At 50.7% G+C, this 16,899-nt stretch overlaps 1 protein-coding gene and 1 pseudogene across 1 annotated transcript in view; one reads left to right on the forward strand and one right to left on the reverse strand.

The window, feature by feature from the left end:
* Positions 1-16,899, forward strand: part of INPP5D (inositol polyphosphate-5-phosphatase D) — a 131,291-nt gene that overhangs the window by 84,633 nt on the left and 29,759 nt on the right. Inside the window, exons 9-13 of the mRNA XM_065880214.1 lie at positions 1,012-1,135; positions 8,438-8,544; positions 10,451-10,553; positions 12,838-13,034; positions 13,444-13,561. Coding sequence (XP_065736286.1) covers positions 1,012-1,135; positions 8,438-8,544; positions 10,451-10,553; positions 12,838-13,034; positions 13,444-13,561 — 649 coding nt within the window. The remainder of the gene's footprint in view (positions 1-1,011; positions 1,136-8,437; positions 8,545-10,450; positions 10,554-12,837; positions 13,035-13,443; positions 13,562-16,899) is intronic.
* LOC136125893 (calmodulin-binding transcription activator 1 pseudogene) lies at positions 142-807 on the reverse strand (annotated as a pseudogene).

A 16,899-nucleotide genomic window follows, 5' to 3' on the forward strand; every position in this document is an offset into this window, starting at 1 on the left:
AGATGAAATGTTACAGCTTGTACACCAAAATCAAAAAATGAAATGAAATTTAAAAAATGAAATGGTTACCAAGGTAATGCAGGTCAGGGGATCAAAGGTGAAGGGTCACACATTATTAAGAAATCCAGAAGGACGGCTGCATCATGATCTCTCATTAGTGTTCCAACGGTGCCTCTCTGGGTAAACTTGAACATTTCGGCAGACGTTCAAGCAGCTTTTTCGGTAAAAAGATTTTTACGTGACTGTTGCTCTTCCCGTGATCGTCTTCCATAGGTGGCACGGTGTTGAGAACGCAGCAGGCGCGCGTTCCGCAGAATACACTTTGGGAACCGCCCTTCCGGCTTGTTTTCGGCAGCCGTTTCCCCTGCGCGTGCCCATCCTCCTCCGCGCGACCGGGGCCCCGAGCGCGCTGTTTTCTTCTCTTCTTTCTGCGCAGCACTGGTTCCACATTCAGAAACAGGACAGGATGCCCACCCCCAAATCCTTCCTAGCCCTGATGACAACTCGATATTAAGATGTATTTCCATCTTCTGAACATGCCTAGGCTATTGTCTTTTTCCTAATTATTATCAGTGAACGTTCACTTATTGGTTGTAACAAGGCCCAGGAGCATAAATCTGTTGCTAAAATCCTTTGTGGAAGTAGATGACACATCAGATTAATGAGTGTTGCCACATTCAGCTGTGAATAAACCATCTTCCAGTCGTTCATCCGTTCCCTTCACCAGACCTGGCAGAATAGCTGATGTGCACACGGTGGACAAGCTGGGCTCCTCCCACGTTTCAGCGACTCTCGCGAGCTGCCCATGGAAACTCCCTCTGCGGCAGGGAGGCTCAGAAACAGAAGCCCAGTGGTCCCGTGCGGGAGGGACACCAGGGCGGGACACATGGCCAAGGGCTGCCCAGTCGTATCGACAAGGGATCACGGACGGGCACTGTGAAAGCGCAGAGAAGGGATAACCAAAATCTCCTCTGCCCCTCCCCTCCTTCCCCACCCACCTCCTTTTCACAGGTGAAGTCAGAATCTCTGGGGATTCCTCAGAAACTGCAGCTCAAAGTTGATGTTGAATCTGGGAAACTGATAATTAAGAAGTCCAAGGATGGTTCTGAGGACAAGTTCTACAGCCACAAGAAAAGTAAGGCCCCCTCATGTCTGTAAAGTTCTCATTCTGCTAGTGCCCTTACTGTGGCCCTCAGCAGCAGGCTGCTGGAAAAGTAAGTCCTGCCAGGCACCTTCCACCCTCTGCTGGGGTACCCACCAACCCTCAGCCTGCCTGTGGGAACCCCCAGTCATAAGGCTCCCCTCTCGTGCCCCCTCTACCTTGAGGCCTGCCCTGTACGCTCCACCTGCTTCCTTCCACCCTGGGGAAATGAGCTTATACTTGGCCCAGGGTGGCGGTTCCACGTGTGTTCATGCTCTTCCCTGCTAGGAGCCACACTGACGCGTGTGGTCATCATTATGCCTGGTTCAGGCCCTGCTGACCAAATCAGGCTGCATCTCTAGGGTAGCACAGACAGAGAAACAGTTTAGCATGGCATTAAAGTCATGAACTCTGTCTGAATTCACATCCCAGCTCAGCCACTTAGCACCAGTGTGACCTTGCATGCGACACTTAACCTTCCTGGGCCTCAGTTTCCTCATCTGTAAAATGGGGATGATAAGACTCATGTGAATGGATCTACGTGTAAGGCTCCTTAGGAAAACCTAGCACATAGGAGCCAACTCTGGGCAACTGAGGCTTTGCATTTCAAACAAACTCATCAGTAAAATGGAAAATGTTCACACGCCAAAAACTTATAGAGAAGCTGCTGTGGGCCAGGCACTGGGGATCCAGGGCAAGCAGGATGGTTGAAGACTCTGTCCACGTGGAATTTACATTCCAATGCATTGAGTGGTCAATAAATATGTCAATACTATGATTTCAGCTATTACTGAGTGCTCCGAGGAAGGCCACAGGTTGGATGGACAATAACTGGGGAGGGGGCAGGGAGGCAGTTTTAGAGGCAGAGTCTAGAATTGGCAGCCTTGATAGTGAGAATGGCAAGTGACAGCCTGCAGTGTGGCCAAGGTCAGGGGAAGAGAAAGGCTACAGAGAGGCTCCCAGGGGAGGGACCCCTGGAGGACAGCAGGGCTTTGGGCAACAACCAAGCAGAATGGGGGAAAATGCTCAGATGTGCCCCTGGCATCACTGGCCTCGGAGGCTGGCCTGCCAGGGAGGGGGCAGCTCCAAGCCTCAGTTTCTCCATCTGTACAAGGTGGGGAGCTTATGTATCGTAACATGATATTTTCTGAGCCACATTTCCTTACTTGATCTCATTTTATCCTCACGTGGCCGACAGATTCCCTGAGATACTTGGTAAGTGCTGTGGACTCTCCCCTCAAATTTCACACAGCAGTTTGTATTCAAACCCCTGAAGACAAAGCCCCTCTGGTCTGTAAACAGTATTTTTTATTCTGCAGGGGCTCAAAATTTGTTTAGTAGCATATAATTAGGGATACCAGATTAGCAAATAAAAATACAGGATGCCCAGTTAAACTTAAATTTCAGATAAACAATGAAAAGTTTTAGTATAAGTATGTCCCGTGCAATACCTGGCACATACTTATAGTGAAAAGGTATGTCTTTTTCTGTAAAGGAATCCCAGTCATCCTGTATTTTATCTGGCAGTTCCAGGCATGATCAGTATCTTTTGTTCTGAATAAAGTAGTATGAGAAGAGAAAGAACAGAGAAGGATAAACCAGAAAACATCAAAGTAGAGAGTAAAGGTAAACATTCTTTCATGAAACTTGCGTTGTAGTTATACATACACATGCACACACACATAGAAATTGTATGCATGTGGTCACCATGTAAAATCTTTTTCCTGCTGTCTGGAAGCAGAGGACTCTCCTCTGGTTCTGTTAGAAGCCTGACTTGTGGGATGGAATGTTCTGGGGGCAGGTTCTGGTTGGAGACCATGACTGATGGCTGGTGTTGAAAAGTTGGGAAAATCCCGCTGCTCTAGCCTTGCCAAGCAGATGCCTGTAGGGAGCGTGGGCTGTGCTTCCGTGCTGTCTTCCCACTGTCATTTAGCCCATGAGTTGGAGTGGCCTTCAGATATTGTCCTGGGTCACCACCACCCACTCTGAAGCTCTCGCCAGCAGAGATGGCAAATGGGAGCAGGTCACAGCACATCCCACAGGGGACTCTAGGGTACATGACACGAGCCACAGCCTCGCCCCATCAAGAACACTGGCCTGAGCTCTCTATTCAGATGGTGGATACTTGGCCTGACAGCCAAGCCCTGCAGATACCATTCGTCACCCCTAGAACCTCCTAGGGCTGGACATCCAGGCGGGACGGGAAGGGGATTGTGTGTTTAGCACCAACTCGATGTCAGACACTATGCTGGGAACAGCAGGACAGAGGATAAGAGCACACATGGGCTCCGGGGCTAGACTTCCCAGGTTCAAATCTAGCCTCTGACACTTGCTGGCTGTATCATGTTGGCCTAGTTGCTTAACTGCTCTGTACCTCCATTTGCTCATCTGTGAAATGGGAATAATAGGCTTGTCATGAGTAGACGAGCTAATGCCTGTAAAAGTACCTCCCATGAGCCCAGAGGCAGCACTGACCCCACGGCAAAGTGTCCAGGTAGAGGCCACGGGGGCTGCCCCACAGGGGCCTGCCCTGTCCTGCAACCTCCTGCTCCTGAGTCCCACCTGGGCTGTGGCACGAAGGTCCAAGGGATACTCTCAGGGCAGCAGGGGGGATGGAATTCTTGGGACCAGCCCTGTGTAGGAGGTGGGGTGCAGAAAGGAGAAGAGTGGTGTTAGGAGCACAGGGAGGTGTTACAAGCCCAGCCTTGAGTCCCAGGTCAGCCACTTGTGACCTTGGTCTAGTGCCCTCTCTCTGTCCTCAGTGTATTATTCTGTCAAATAGGTATAGTAGCATCCTATAGGGCTGCCGTGAGTCTTCAGTAAGTAAACATCAAAGTCCACAGTGTCTAGCGTCTAGTAGATGCTCAAAAAATTGGCTGCCACCACAATCATCATATAATTATCCCTCCAAGGCAGCTTTGAGGAAGGTAGAATCAAGCAGTGAGGAGGACGATGGATCAGGAAACGAAGTCCCTAGACACTGGTGTGTGACAAGCTGTCATATTCATGCAGAGTTGGGATCGCAGTGCCGGGGCAGGACCGCTCCGTCCACTGCCAACTTGGGCAAGAGAGCTGGGGACTTCCTGAGGGTGTGAGCGGGGGAGGGCTGTTGAACGTGATGGGCTTAGAACCATACTTTCCTCTTAACGGCCACAGAGACTGACTTACAACTGAAAGGAATGGGCCCAGCTTTGACAAAAGGAAACAGAAACCTACAGTGAGTAAGGAGATTGTCAGAGAGTGCCTGTCTGCTCTAAAAACTTGAGGTTTCTGGACTGAAAGAAATGCTCCTCAGGGTTCTGAGGAGCACTGTGAATTCTTGTCAGTTAATTCAATGCACAGTTTTCTTCTGAGCATCTTCCGTGGGCCAGCCCTGAGTTATATAGCCCTCCCTCAAAGAACCTGCAGTTCAGGAGGGAAAGCTGACGTGTGCGCATGTGTTAGAATGTGGGTCAGATGTGAGGTTAGCCCTGGAGGAGGACTGACGAGCTCTGTGTGGGGCTGTGCGGGGAAGCCTCACACCACAGAGGTGGCTCTGCCTGGGGCTTCGGAGGATGAAGAAATCACCGGGCCTTGGTGACCCGGGGTGTGTTCTAAGTACAGTGAGCCACTGTTTGGAGGTTTCAGGCAGGGGAATGGTGTGATCCCCTCTAAAATGAACTCTGGCTGCTGTGCTGAGAATAAACGGTGGCAGGCGCGGGCAGAGACAGGGAGACCAATTAAAGGGCTGTGACAGTGGCCGGCAAGAGGTGGTGGTGGCTTGAGATGGGGAAAGATAGGCAGATTGGGAACGTTGTGGAGGTAGAACTGCTCAGACCGGCTGATGGAGGAGATGGAGAGGGGCGAGGGAAGAGGAACCGAAATGATTCTATGTAACTAAGTATGGGAACAAGTGGGCCACTTACTGACCCTGCTACTAACACTAATATTAGTATTAATAACACTAATTCTGAGCAAGCAAGATGTCACGTCCCAGGGGCAGCCACACAGTCCTACAAATAGAAGGAAAACCAGAGATTCAGAGGGAGGGAGACATAGCCTAATAGCAGCAGATTTGGAGAAGTTGGGCATTCCAGTTGGCAGCAGTAGGAGTCTGTGACTGCCTCTGACAAGGCTGAGGGGACTTCTGAGAGCAGGCCCCCCCCCGATTTCCCTAGAGTGAGGCTTCAGCTCAAGATGGTGGCTGAACACATACACGATTGTCAGTTCCCTTCCTAAAGGCAAAACTGACAGGGACGAAGAAAGCAGGAGGGAAAGTAACGTCAACACAATTCTGAATGCTGAAAAGCAGATGGATAATGATAACCAATTTACAGGAACCAAAAAAGCTAAATTTTAAGTATGGCATAGGGAAAGTTGAGACGCCTGACATACCACAGAACCACAAAGGGCATAGGAGCCAATAGCAGCTGGGGTCCCTGGAGTGAGGGTGAAGCTAGGGTTATAGACAGCAGGATTGGATGAAAATCTTTTTAAAAGAGTTACACCCACCAGATCCCTGTCCATGCCACACAGCTGGTGGCTACCCCTCACACATTAGGCAGAAGACCTGAGGTTTATTCTCTGGAGGAGGTAAGGAAGTGGGAGACACCAGCGTTAACTTCTGAACGCTGCAACGCCAGCCTTCACCCCTGCCCAGCTCGGGGTGCTGCCAGCCAGGCCCACACCCTGCAGGCAGGCAGTTGGAAGATTCTTCCTGGACCACATGACCAGCCCAGGAACAAAAATCTAAAGACACTGCCATGAAGAGGTTCCCCACAAGTCAACCCATGAGACCACCCAGTGGAGAAACCTTGCTGGACAATCCCCCAGTGGCACTGTTGGGATCCACAGCTAAGGACCACCAGACATTGGAGAGAAGCCTGGAATAGGAAACAATGAGACTCAAGGCAGAAGTAAGGAAAAAAGACAAAAAACTTGCAGGAAACAAATTATGACAGTTAAAAGAAATTGGACCAGGAAACAAGAACAGAATGCTATTAAAGGAACACTCCGAGAACAAAATAAAAATGAAGAAAAAGGAGAAGGAAGGGAACAGGAGATTAGTAAGGAAAAATAAAAACATTATAGCAGAATCTTTTTTCAGAAATTTAAAAAATAAAAACTCAAAGGAGGGGTGGAAAGATAAAGTCGAGGAAAGCTCCCAGAAGGTAGAACAAAAGGACAAAGTGAGGAGACATAGGAGAGAAGCGATTTTTGAAAATTAGAAGACCAGTCCAGGAGGTCCAATACCAATATAATGAGAGTCAGTAAGAGAAGACCGGGAAACAGTGAGAAAAACATTAAAGAAACAATTCAAGAGAAGTTCTCAGGACTGAACAGTTTCCAGACTGAAAATGGCCCACCGAGTGTCCAGCACATTCTGAGACACATGCAACCTTGGAAAGTCTCATAACACTGGATTCTAAGCAAAGATCCTAAAATCTTCAAAGCAAAAGATAGATTATAGCCTGGGTCAGGGGTCCCCAAGACCATGTCCAGGTACAGTGAGCGATTCTCCAGGAAGACTCCCAGGACTCAGTGTAGAGTCACATAGCTGTGGTTTATTACAGTGAAAGGACATAGCACAGTCAGCGAAGGGAAAATGTGCCTGGGGTGAAGTCTAGGAGAGACCAGGCACAAGCTTCCAGAAGTCCTTTCCCCGTGGGGGTCGCGCGGGACGTGCTTAATTCCTCCCTTGATGAGTTGTGACAACACGTGTGAGACGTCATCTACCAGGGATGCTTGTTAGAGACTCAGAATCCCGGCATTTTACTGGAGGCTGGTCATGTAGGCACCTTCTGCCTGGTACACACCCAGACTCCCAGAAGGAAAACAAATATTCAGTGGAAACCACACTGTTGGTACAAACATCACAGGCACAGTGAGTTGCTCTTAGTTCTGGGGATGCTGGGAACCCTCCCCAAATCCAAGGTCCTAGATGCCAACCAAGGGCCACCTTCAAGCCGACTTTCCAAGGATAGCGGTCAGGCTTGCCATGTGAACTCTTCTGCCTACAGATGGATCAGAATGATGTTTTTTTTCTCAGCAGCAATGCTGCAAACTAGAAAAGATGGAGCAAGGTCTCCAGAGTCCTGAGGAGAATTATTCCTAACTTAGAGTTGTGTCAGTGAAGTGTGAGGGTAGAGTTTTCAGACATGCAAAGCTTCCAAAAATGTATCACCCCATCCCTTCTTTCTTGGAAAGCTACTAGAGATGTTGCTCTACCAAAATGAAGGCATAAACTGAGGAAGAGGACGACATGGGACCCAATACGAGAGAGACAGAGGTGAATGGATTTCCCAGATGATGGAGAAGGAAGGCCCTAAAGTAACGGCTCTGCATCAGGCCTAGAGGTCACCAGTCTGGAGAAGAGAAGGCCCAGAGGCTCTGAGAGAGGCTCCCTCAGGATGATGAAACTGATGAAAGTGATTGACCACACGGAAAAGAGAGTTACAAACAGAGAGAGTTAGGACCACTGGAAAAAATACGGCAATTATTAACTCCAGGAAAAACAGAAAGTTGTGTAGGAAAAAGAAAGCAGTCAGGGCTTGTCTGTCAAGAGCATTCCCATAATAACAAACACTGAATGCTTATCTGGCCAAAATGATGATATAATTATTAGAAGGATGATGGAGGGAATGAAATTATACATTGGCAGGGGGAGGGGAATGGTGAGGTGGGGGAACAGGTTGTAAATGTGAAAGAGCTAAACCTTCATCTTCTATAGTGGGAAGTCAATATATAATAGGAAGTACCTAAGACTGAAACACCAGGAAGTAGCGATATAAGCATCGTATTTAGAGTCATGAAGTAAAACTCCAAAAGAATCCACTAAAAGAATTGATAGTGGTTGCCTCTAGGGAGCTGGACATTGGAGGGAGGTGGGGTTGGGGAGTGCAATTGTTCGTAAAAATCTTGTAGAACAATTTGAGTCTTTTAGTCGTTGATAGAAGTAAAAATATTTAATTTTTCATTTAGATATAAATTCAAAAGCACAAGAGGGAAGGGGGGAAGAGAAAGGAAGGAAAAGAGATAGGGAGGAGGAGAGAGAGAGAAGGAAGGGAGAGAGGGAGGGAGCTGAAAAGATGGACAGTCACACTGTCTCTGCTCCGGCCAGGCCACCCTTCCTGTTCCAGGCACCACCCTTCCCAGCCATGAGCTTCTCCCTGTAAGAGGAGCAAGGATCTGGGAGACCAGACACAGATCTGGGGCTCAGCCTGGACTCGGAAAAGTCAGGATTTCAAGTGCCAGAGTGTAGTGGAGGCTCTGCATATTGGGTGATGATGAGAAAGATGAACTTTCTTCCCTCTTCAGTCCTGCAGCTCATCAAATCTCAGAAGTTTCTGAACAAGTTGGTGATTTTGGTGGAAACAGAGAAGGAGAAGACTCTGCGGAAGGAGTATGTTTTTGCTGACTCCAAAGTAAGTGACAACAAACCACTAAGATGGGCCAAGAGGGGAGTGAGGGATGCACAATTTCTGAGGCTTGCTGTGTGCCTGGAAGTTGGTACCATGGGCTCACTCAGCTCTCACAACCCATTTCCCACCTGGGAAAGCCAAGCGCAGGAAGCTGAGGGGGTGCGTTCCAGGCCAACTGGGATTCAAGCATCACAGCTCCATCCTCTCCCTTTGCTACCACGCCTGCCCCTGAGAGAGTGCGTCCTTTATCATCCACGTCTTACTAGCCCTGAGCCCCACTGAGGGGCTTTGAACTTCCCCGGCATGCACCCGGAGGCCCTCAGGGGCACCCCAGATTTAAATCTGAGTCTCAACCAGCGCTCCCTCCATTTCTACACTTTGCCCCACTCTGCAGAAGTGAGAGTCCCTGCCAGGCCTGGCTGCTGGAATAAGAGGTGTGTGGGCAGATGGAGAAACTTGGGAGCTGGGCGTTGTGGTGGGCCTCTGTACAGACGGTGTCTCTGTGACCTTATCCCTCACTTCAGACATGCCAACAAGGGGCTGAAACCCACCCTTGCGGCCCTGCTGTTTATCCTGCAGTGTACGGCTCGGATGAGGCAGGGCACAGAGAGCTCCCAGCACGTGAGGTGTTGGCTGGCTGTGTCGGCACCATGGCAGAGGGACAGGGCTTCTATCATAGGCTCACAGGGACAGCCCCATCGAGTGCCGGGACCCAGCTCTTTCTACCTGTGTGGCAGGGGTGGGCTGCTGGGAGGCCAATGGGGGGTCCAGGGGTGCCCAGAACTGGCTGAGAGGGTGAAAAGGACTGGGAGGAATGATAGAGAAGGAACTGGGAAAAACAAGGAAGTGGGGGCCAGACAGGTGGGGGGAGGCAGAAACCTGGCTGGGCATCGTGCTGGGCACGTGGGCAGAGGTCCAAAACCCAGTTCTGCTCATTGCCGCAAGCTCAGAAGGATGAGGCGCTGAATATGGAGCCATTTGTAACTAAAAGCAGGTTTCCATAAAGACAGCCATCACAGTTCTTCGTGAGCTGCTTTCTTCGAGGGAACTTGGATTTGCCATTAGATTGAATCATGTGACGTTGCCATCTACGTAGGTCTGAGACAGTCAAATGTTGGTAATTTCCTATGGTACAGCCTAAAACCTGGGGGCATGCTTGTTTGGTCACCCTGCCCTATTGAACTGTAAGCTACGAGAGGGCCACGTCTACTTTGTGCCCTACTGTGTACCCAGGACAACTAAATGAAGGCTGTTAAGAAAGCTACGGCAGCCTTTGTGTGTTCTTTCCTTTTTAATTAGATTCTTTGATTTAAATTTTCTTTCATTACATAAGTAATCTAATTCTCATTAGTGAAAAAGTATACAGATAAACAAAAAGTTTAAAATAGAAACAGCCCTATACCACTGGTAATCCTTGGACTCTATCTTTCAGGATGGTTTTTGTTTGTGTTTTTTTAATACAAATACAGTGGTGCTGTTCATAGTGTTTTGTCAACTGGTTTCTCATACTAAACAAGGTATCTTGACCGTCTGCCCTTGTTGATGAAGTACTTCTGTCCCCCAATTTTTAAAACCTGTGGTCTTCTAGCATATGGATGACCCATAATACAGTTAGTAATTCATCTCCTAAGACTGGACACGAAGGTTTCTAATATTTTCTGCTACAGTCCCCACGATGTAGTCGGGTCTTCGAACAGTCCCTGATTTAGTCAGGTCCTTGCAGTGGAAGGGCTGGGTCTGAGAGAAGCCGCTCTCTTAAGACCTCGGACACATATTTCCAGATGGCTCTCCTGGAAGTCCACACTGACCTGCGCTCCCCTCAGTTTTCTCAAAGCTGACCAGTCCTTTGAAAGTATCATGTGCGGGGAGGCAGAGGCCTGTCTGAGTCTGTCTGCCCTTCAATCCTTAGAAGAGAGAAGGCTTCTGCCAGCTCCTCCAACAGATGAAGAACAAGCACTCAGAGCAGCCGGAGCCCGACATGATCACCATCTTCATCGGCACCTGGAACATGGGTGGGTCCACATGCCACCCCGCCTCCAGGCACCTCCCCTGGGGTTCTGCTTTGCCGCCTCAAGCATCCTTGCCTGTCTCCCCCCCACCCCCAGTCCCGAGACCTGGGTACCCATCCTGAGACAAGGGGTGAGGGAAACAAGCCCTGGGATTCTCATACCCCAAGTGCAGCTGAAATGGGTTACGTTGCTTGTCGAAACTGGAAAGTCTGAATATATGGGTGAAGAGGCTCTTGGGCACCTGCCAGCCCGGGGCAGCTTGCCAAGGGGCTTCAGTCCTGGAAGGAAGAACTCCCTTTTTGATTTGGGATGCCAGGTTTATTGAGCAAGAAAGAGAAAGAGAGATGATGCCTAGTTGAATTTGAATTTCCTATAAACAACAAATTATCTTTTAGTATAGGTGTTTAGCTAGAAATAAATACATACATACTAAATATATATTATGCTAAATATATATACTATATATATTTACATACTAATATATACTAAGTATATATCATATACTAAATATATAAATATATTACACTGAATATAAATTATGCTAGATAATTATTTAGTATAACTCTTTGGCTAGAGGTAAGTGCAAATATGCACCAAATATGCATTGTACTAAATATACACAGTATATACTTAGATGCTAATACAAATTTTTATGCTAATATGAATTACACTAAATAATTATTTAGTGTAAATATTCAGCTAGAAATTTTAAAAATTTAAGTAGATACAGAATGTCTAGTTAATTTAAATTTTAGACAAACAGTTATTGCATGGGACATACTTATTCTAAAAATTATCCATTGTTTATCTGAAATTTGAATTTGACTGGGCCTCTGTCTCGCCTACTTTTGTCTGGAGCAGAGTCAGGACCACCTCCCAATGCAGCACAGTGTCACCCAGCAGCTCCCCGGGAGGAAGAGGCTGAGCAGGAGCCCTTCGTGGAGGGGGAGGGGGACAGTCCGAAATAGAAACGCAACATGGGACTCCTGGCCTGTCGCTTGGTGGAGGATGGGCTGGCGTTCCAGGAGGGAAGTCAGGAGAGCTGCCCACCCCGATTCCACCAGACCCAGTCTCCCCAGACCTTCACGCCCAGAGATTCCAGGGGCCACGGCAGCGCTGAAGTAGAACCCTTGCCCAGTTCCTGTATCCTTCTCTCCCCACCAGTGTTTCTTACTGGCCGCCTCATTTCCTCAGCTCTCACGCTTGGGGGTTCATGCACGTGGGCACCGGCCCCTTCCCGTTTTTCCCTCTGCGAGCCTGGACGTCTTAGATTTGGCTGGGCACGGTCCAGGCCGTCCAGGTGCACAACTGCAGGGGGTGCCCTTCACACGGCGTGGAAGGAGCTGGCCAGGGCCCTGCCTCACCAGGGCAGCATGCGAGGGTCTCCCCGAGCAGAGACCACCAGGCCTCAGGGTTTGTGCTCCCATCCTGAGCCACAGTGGGAGCAGAGCTCGGCGGCAGTCAGGTCCCTCCAGTTCTTGGCTTCTTGGCACTTGCGAACCAAGAAAGTTATCTCTTTGAGAAAAAAGTTTACTCAACCTCCAAGGGCATTTTGAGGGAAATAAATCTTTATCATCATTTCTTTATTGAGCTGTTTCAGCTCAGCTTTTGAAATCGCACTAGGTGGGCCTCCATGCTCTTCCATTTCTCTGGCTAACTCCCACACATCTCTTGGTTTTCGGCTGAGATCTCTCTTGTGCAATGAAGGCACTGTTGTCTCCTAACCGTGGGTTAGAAGCCTCCATGCTAAACTTGCCAGCCTACAGCGTTCTCTCACCACCAATGGAATGTAAACTCGAGGCCCGTGTCTCAGTTATCACTAAAGCCCCAGAGACTAGGACAGTGTCTGACATCTTGTGCTACTAGTTCAAGTTACGGAATCTTCAGGTGTTTCTAGTTTTGGACCTTAACTTTATCTTTACAAAGAAATGTAACTGAGGGGATTACCTGGCAGTCTAGTGGTTAGGACCCCACACCTTCACTGCTGAGGGCCCGGGTTCAATCCCTGGTCAGGGAACTAAGATCCCGCAAGCAGTGCAGCGCAACCAAAAAAAAAAAAAAAAGGCGTTGCTTTAAAACGTCAGTATTTAAAGAAAAAGAAAAGTAACTGAGTTCTCACCCTCCCTTACATCCTGGGGGATGATAGTACCTAGTTCTTTAAGGTCTATTTCGTTGGGGGAACTGCATGGTTTCCAGTGACTATGTGAACCTCTCCCACCCCCCACGTCTGTTTTGAATTCTCCCGATGTACCTCTGACTCACTTGGTGTTGGGTTTTGCTGTTGAAGGTAACGCCCCCCCTCCCAAGAAGATCACGTCCTGGTTTCTCTCCAAGGGGCAGGGAAAGACGCGGGATGACTCTGCTGATTACATCCCCCATGACATTTACGTGATCGGCACCCAGGAGGACCCCCTGGGAGAGAAGGAGTGGCTGGAGATACTCAAACATTCCCTGCAAGAAATCACCAGCATGACTTTTAAAACAGTGAGCAGTGGCCACGGTCCTGGGTGGGACTCCGGGGCAGTGGGCTGGGCAAATCCAGGAGCATCTCAGAAGTAAGAATGTGCTCAGTGGTCCCCCCTGCCCACTTCCAGGGCCAGAGAGGGGCACCTGTATCCAGAAACTAATGGGGTCTGTGAGCATTGCTCATCACTGGGGTCCTCCCTCTTCCCTGCCTGAGCTTGTAGGTCATCTTCATCGAAATCTCATCAGTGCCAGCTCTCATCTTCAAGACACTTTGTCTCATCTGTGAGGCATCCTTAGGAGTCCCCCAAAGTGTAGGGACTGCAGACAGGGCGCCCCACACCTGGGGTGAGGGATGGGTGTGAATCTCTTGCTCTGCGGTCAAGCACTGTGTCCTGGCCCAGGGTCACAGCCTTGTCCTCCCCGCCAGGTCGCCATCCACACCCTCTGGAACATCCGCATAGCGGTGCTGGCCAAGCCAGAGCACGAGAACAGGATCAGCCACGTCTGCACCAACAACGTGAAGACGGGCATCGCCAACACGCTGGGTGAGCGGGGGGTGGGTGAGCAGGGGGCCGCATTCCACGTAAGCTCGCGCCTGCCGACGCTCGCGTGTCCGTCCCACCTGGGGTGGGCGGTCGTCCCGGCCTAAACGTGCTCGGGGTCTACACCAGTGCCTCTGGGGGTCTGGCAGAACGTGGGTTCTGACTCAGTACATCTCAGCAGGAGCCCGACATTCTGTGTTTCCAACGAGCTCCCAGGTGGTGTCAGCACTGCTAGCGCACGGACCCTACCTTGAGTGTCAGGGACCGAGGACAGGGGTTGACAGACATGCTGTGAAGGGCCAGGTAGTAAGTATTTTAGGCTTTTCAGTCCACGTGCGACTCCTCAGCCCTGCTGCTGACACACGAGAGTAGCCGCAGACAGCAGGAACATGAATGAGTGCAGCCGTGTTCTAGAAAACTGTATTTACGAACAAGTCATGGGTTCAGTTTGGCCACAGACTGTAGGTTATGATCCCTGGTCTAGATCTAGACAGACTCAGGTTGGAGGTGGAAACGTTGTTATCAGCTGAGCCTGTGGGGACCAGTCACGGTGCTTCAGAGAACTGAAAACAGCAGAGGGCTGCACGCCTGTGAGTGTGAGTGTGTGTGTGTGAGAGAGAGTATGTGAGTCTGTGTGTGTCTGCGTGTATGTGTGTGTGTGTGAGTCTGTGTGTGTGTGTCTGTCAGTGTGTGTGTGTGTCTGTCAGTCTGTGTGTGTGAATCTGTCAGTCTGTGTGTGTGAATCTGTCAGTCTGTGTGTGTGTGTGAGTCTGTCAGTGTGTGCGTGTGTGAGTCTGTCGGTCTGTGTGTGTCAGTCTGTCAGTCTGTGTGTGATGGTGAGTGCGTGAGGGCAGGTGCACCCCCCCGGGGGCTGGGTGGAGCTGAGGGCGAGGCCAGCGGTTTCTGGTGGCTGGTATCAAGGACAGGACCGAGCCCCAGAGGTAAAGAGGAAATAGAATAACTGCTGCAGTTGAACGTGAAGAGCCCTGTCAGCCTTTCTGCTGACAGACCGCAAGCTGCCCGCGTCCACGCCCACCCGCCCCCTTCCTTCCTGTGGCAGCGGCCCTGCTCTGGAGCCCACACCTTCTGCTGCCCAGGAACCTCCTCTAGTCCTCGATCCCCGGCTGCCTGGGCGGCCCGCCCCCTCCCACCAGCCCTTCCCCAGCCTGCAACGTGCCCCGACCGCCCGACACAAGGCCGGCCTCCCCCCGGCCGCCGCCCCAGCCCTGGTTCCCGGGACGGAGCCGAGTGTGCCCCCAGCCCCCCGGCACGGCGCTGGGCCTGGGCTCCTGACCACCGCACGTGGCGGCCTGCTCCCACGGACAGACGGGCGGCGGGACGCTTGCGGGAGTGAGTGGCGGCAAAGCGTGTGTGGTGGGGACTAGAGCAGATCCAAGTACTACCTGAGACGGCGTCCAGGGGCCTCTGACAGCGGGGCATTGGGACCCAAGTCCGAGGGCAGAGGAAGGGTCCTCGTGGGAGGGGTGTTCCACACAGGGGGAACAGCGAAGCCAAGGCCCCGTGGTCCCTGGGCTCAGCTCTAGTGGGTGATGGGACAACGCCAGAGAGGGAGGCAGGAGTCCTGGGCAGTCGGAGGGCAGCTTGTGGGTGGAGGAGTTCCCCTGTACCAGTACCCCCCCTGCCTCCCCTCCCCTGTCTCCTGGGGCTGGTCTCCCCACTTACCTCCCCCAGAATGGCTCCCAGCCATGGTCAGCACAGGGCAGGAGCTCAGTGAATGCTGGCTGACCGGCAGAAGATCTAAGACCTCTTGGAGAGCTAAGACCTTGTACCCTGTGCAAGGCCGTGTGCTAAATGCTTTCCGGCTATTACTTAATACAGGCGCCCTGTGTGGGCAGGGACTGTCATTAGCCCCATTCGCAGACAGGGCTCTGGAGGCTACAGTGATGTTCCCTAACCTGTCCGAGGCCCTGTGACAAGGAAGTGGTGGGCAGGGATTTAAACCCAGGCCGCACCACAGGGTGGGGAGAAAGCTGAGAGGAGGGGCCTCCTGGGGGCGAGGGGAGCAGGGCGGGGTGGGGGTCGGCGGAGTGCGGGGGGGCAGGAGGCCCAGCCTGACTCGGCTACTGGCTGGGCTGTGGCTCCCCTTGAGTCCCAAGGGGCAGAGCCGGGTGATCTCCAGGGCCCTTTTGCTATCCAGTCCAAGATAGAATGTCAGCCACCTGGGTGGTTTTAAATTTTGAGTACCAAATTCAAAAAAGGAAAAGGAAACAAGGGAAGTCAATTTTAATAAAATATCTTATCAAACCTCATACGTTCAAAATATTACCATTTCAATAGGTATTCAATATAAAAATTTATGAGATAATTTACAGTCTGTCTTCCTTACCGAGGCTTACAATTCCGATGTGTCTTTTACACTTTTACATCTCAGTCTGGACCTGTACATCTCAGGTGCTCAGTACGTACCGCTCACCGATGCTGTGATGGGCGGAGCAGGTTCCCAGACTTCGGCATGTGTCAGAACCACCTAGAGCAGGGTTGGCAGACTTTTCCTCCAATAGGCCAGAGAGTAAATATTTCAAGCTTTGCAGGTCATGCAGTCTGTGTCATAATTACTGGACTCTATCTAGGGGCATAACTGTGTTCCAATAAGATGTTATTTATAGACTCTGAAATTTGAATTTCATACAATTTTAATGTGTCACAAAATATTCTTCTTTTGATTTTTTCCCCAACTGTTTAAAAACATAAAAACCATTCTCAGCTGGTGGTGGGTCAGTGTCTGCCTAACCCCTGTCCTAGAGAGGACTTGCTAGACATGGATTACTGGCTCCCACTTGTGAAGCTCTGATTCAGCAGGTCCAGGGCGGGGCCTGAGACGTGTGCTCCCAGCAAGTTCCCAGGTGGTGCTGATGCGTTCTGGGGAACATACTCTGAGGACCACTGGTCTCAGTGTGGGTTTTGGTCTCTCCAGGAAGCTGGAGTTAGCTGGTCACCACCCGCTGCCCCCCAGCCCTGGTCTCCTCTTTCTGAATCTCCTTCTCAAGCTTTCTGGTTCCTTTTAATGGTCCTGCTTGGGCATGTGGAGAAACTAACACCCCACCCCACCCCCACACTTAGAGGGAGATGCCAAGATGAGTTAACACCAGTAGCCTCCTCCCTCAGCCCTGCCGAGAACCCCAAGGTGCTGGCCGCTCATCCCATTTTCCTGTTGTCCTGGAGGAATCTCGCCCCCCAGTCCCTACCACCTGTCCCATCTCCCGCCCCAGATGAAGCTGTTCTGCTCTCTTCCTTGGCCTCCACTTTCCCGCAGCGGCTCTCTCCCTCCTGACGAATGGCGTTGCTTCACCTTGATTTCCCCCCACTTGGCAGCTTTCCCT

The sequence above is a fragment of the Phocoena phocoena genome, chromosome 7, assembly GCF_963924675.1.
Source record: "Phocoena phocoena chromosome 7, mPhoPho1.1, whole genome shotgun sequence".
Classification (NCBI taxonomy): domain Eukaryota; kingdom Metazoa; phylum Chordata; class Mammalia; order Artiodactyla; family Phocoenidae; genus Phocoena; species Phocoena phocoena.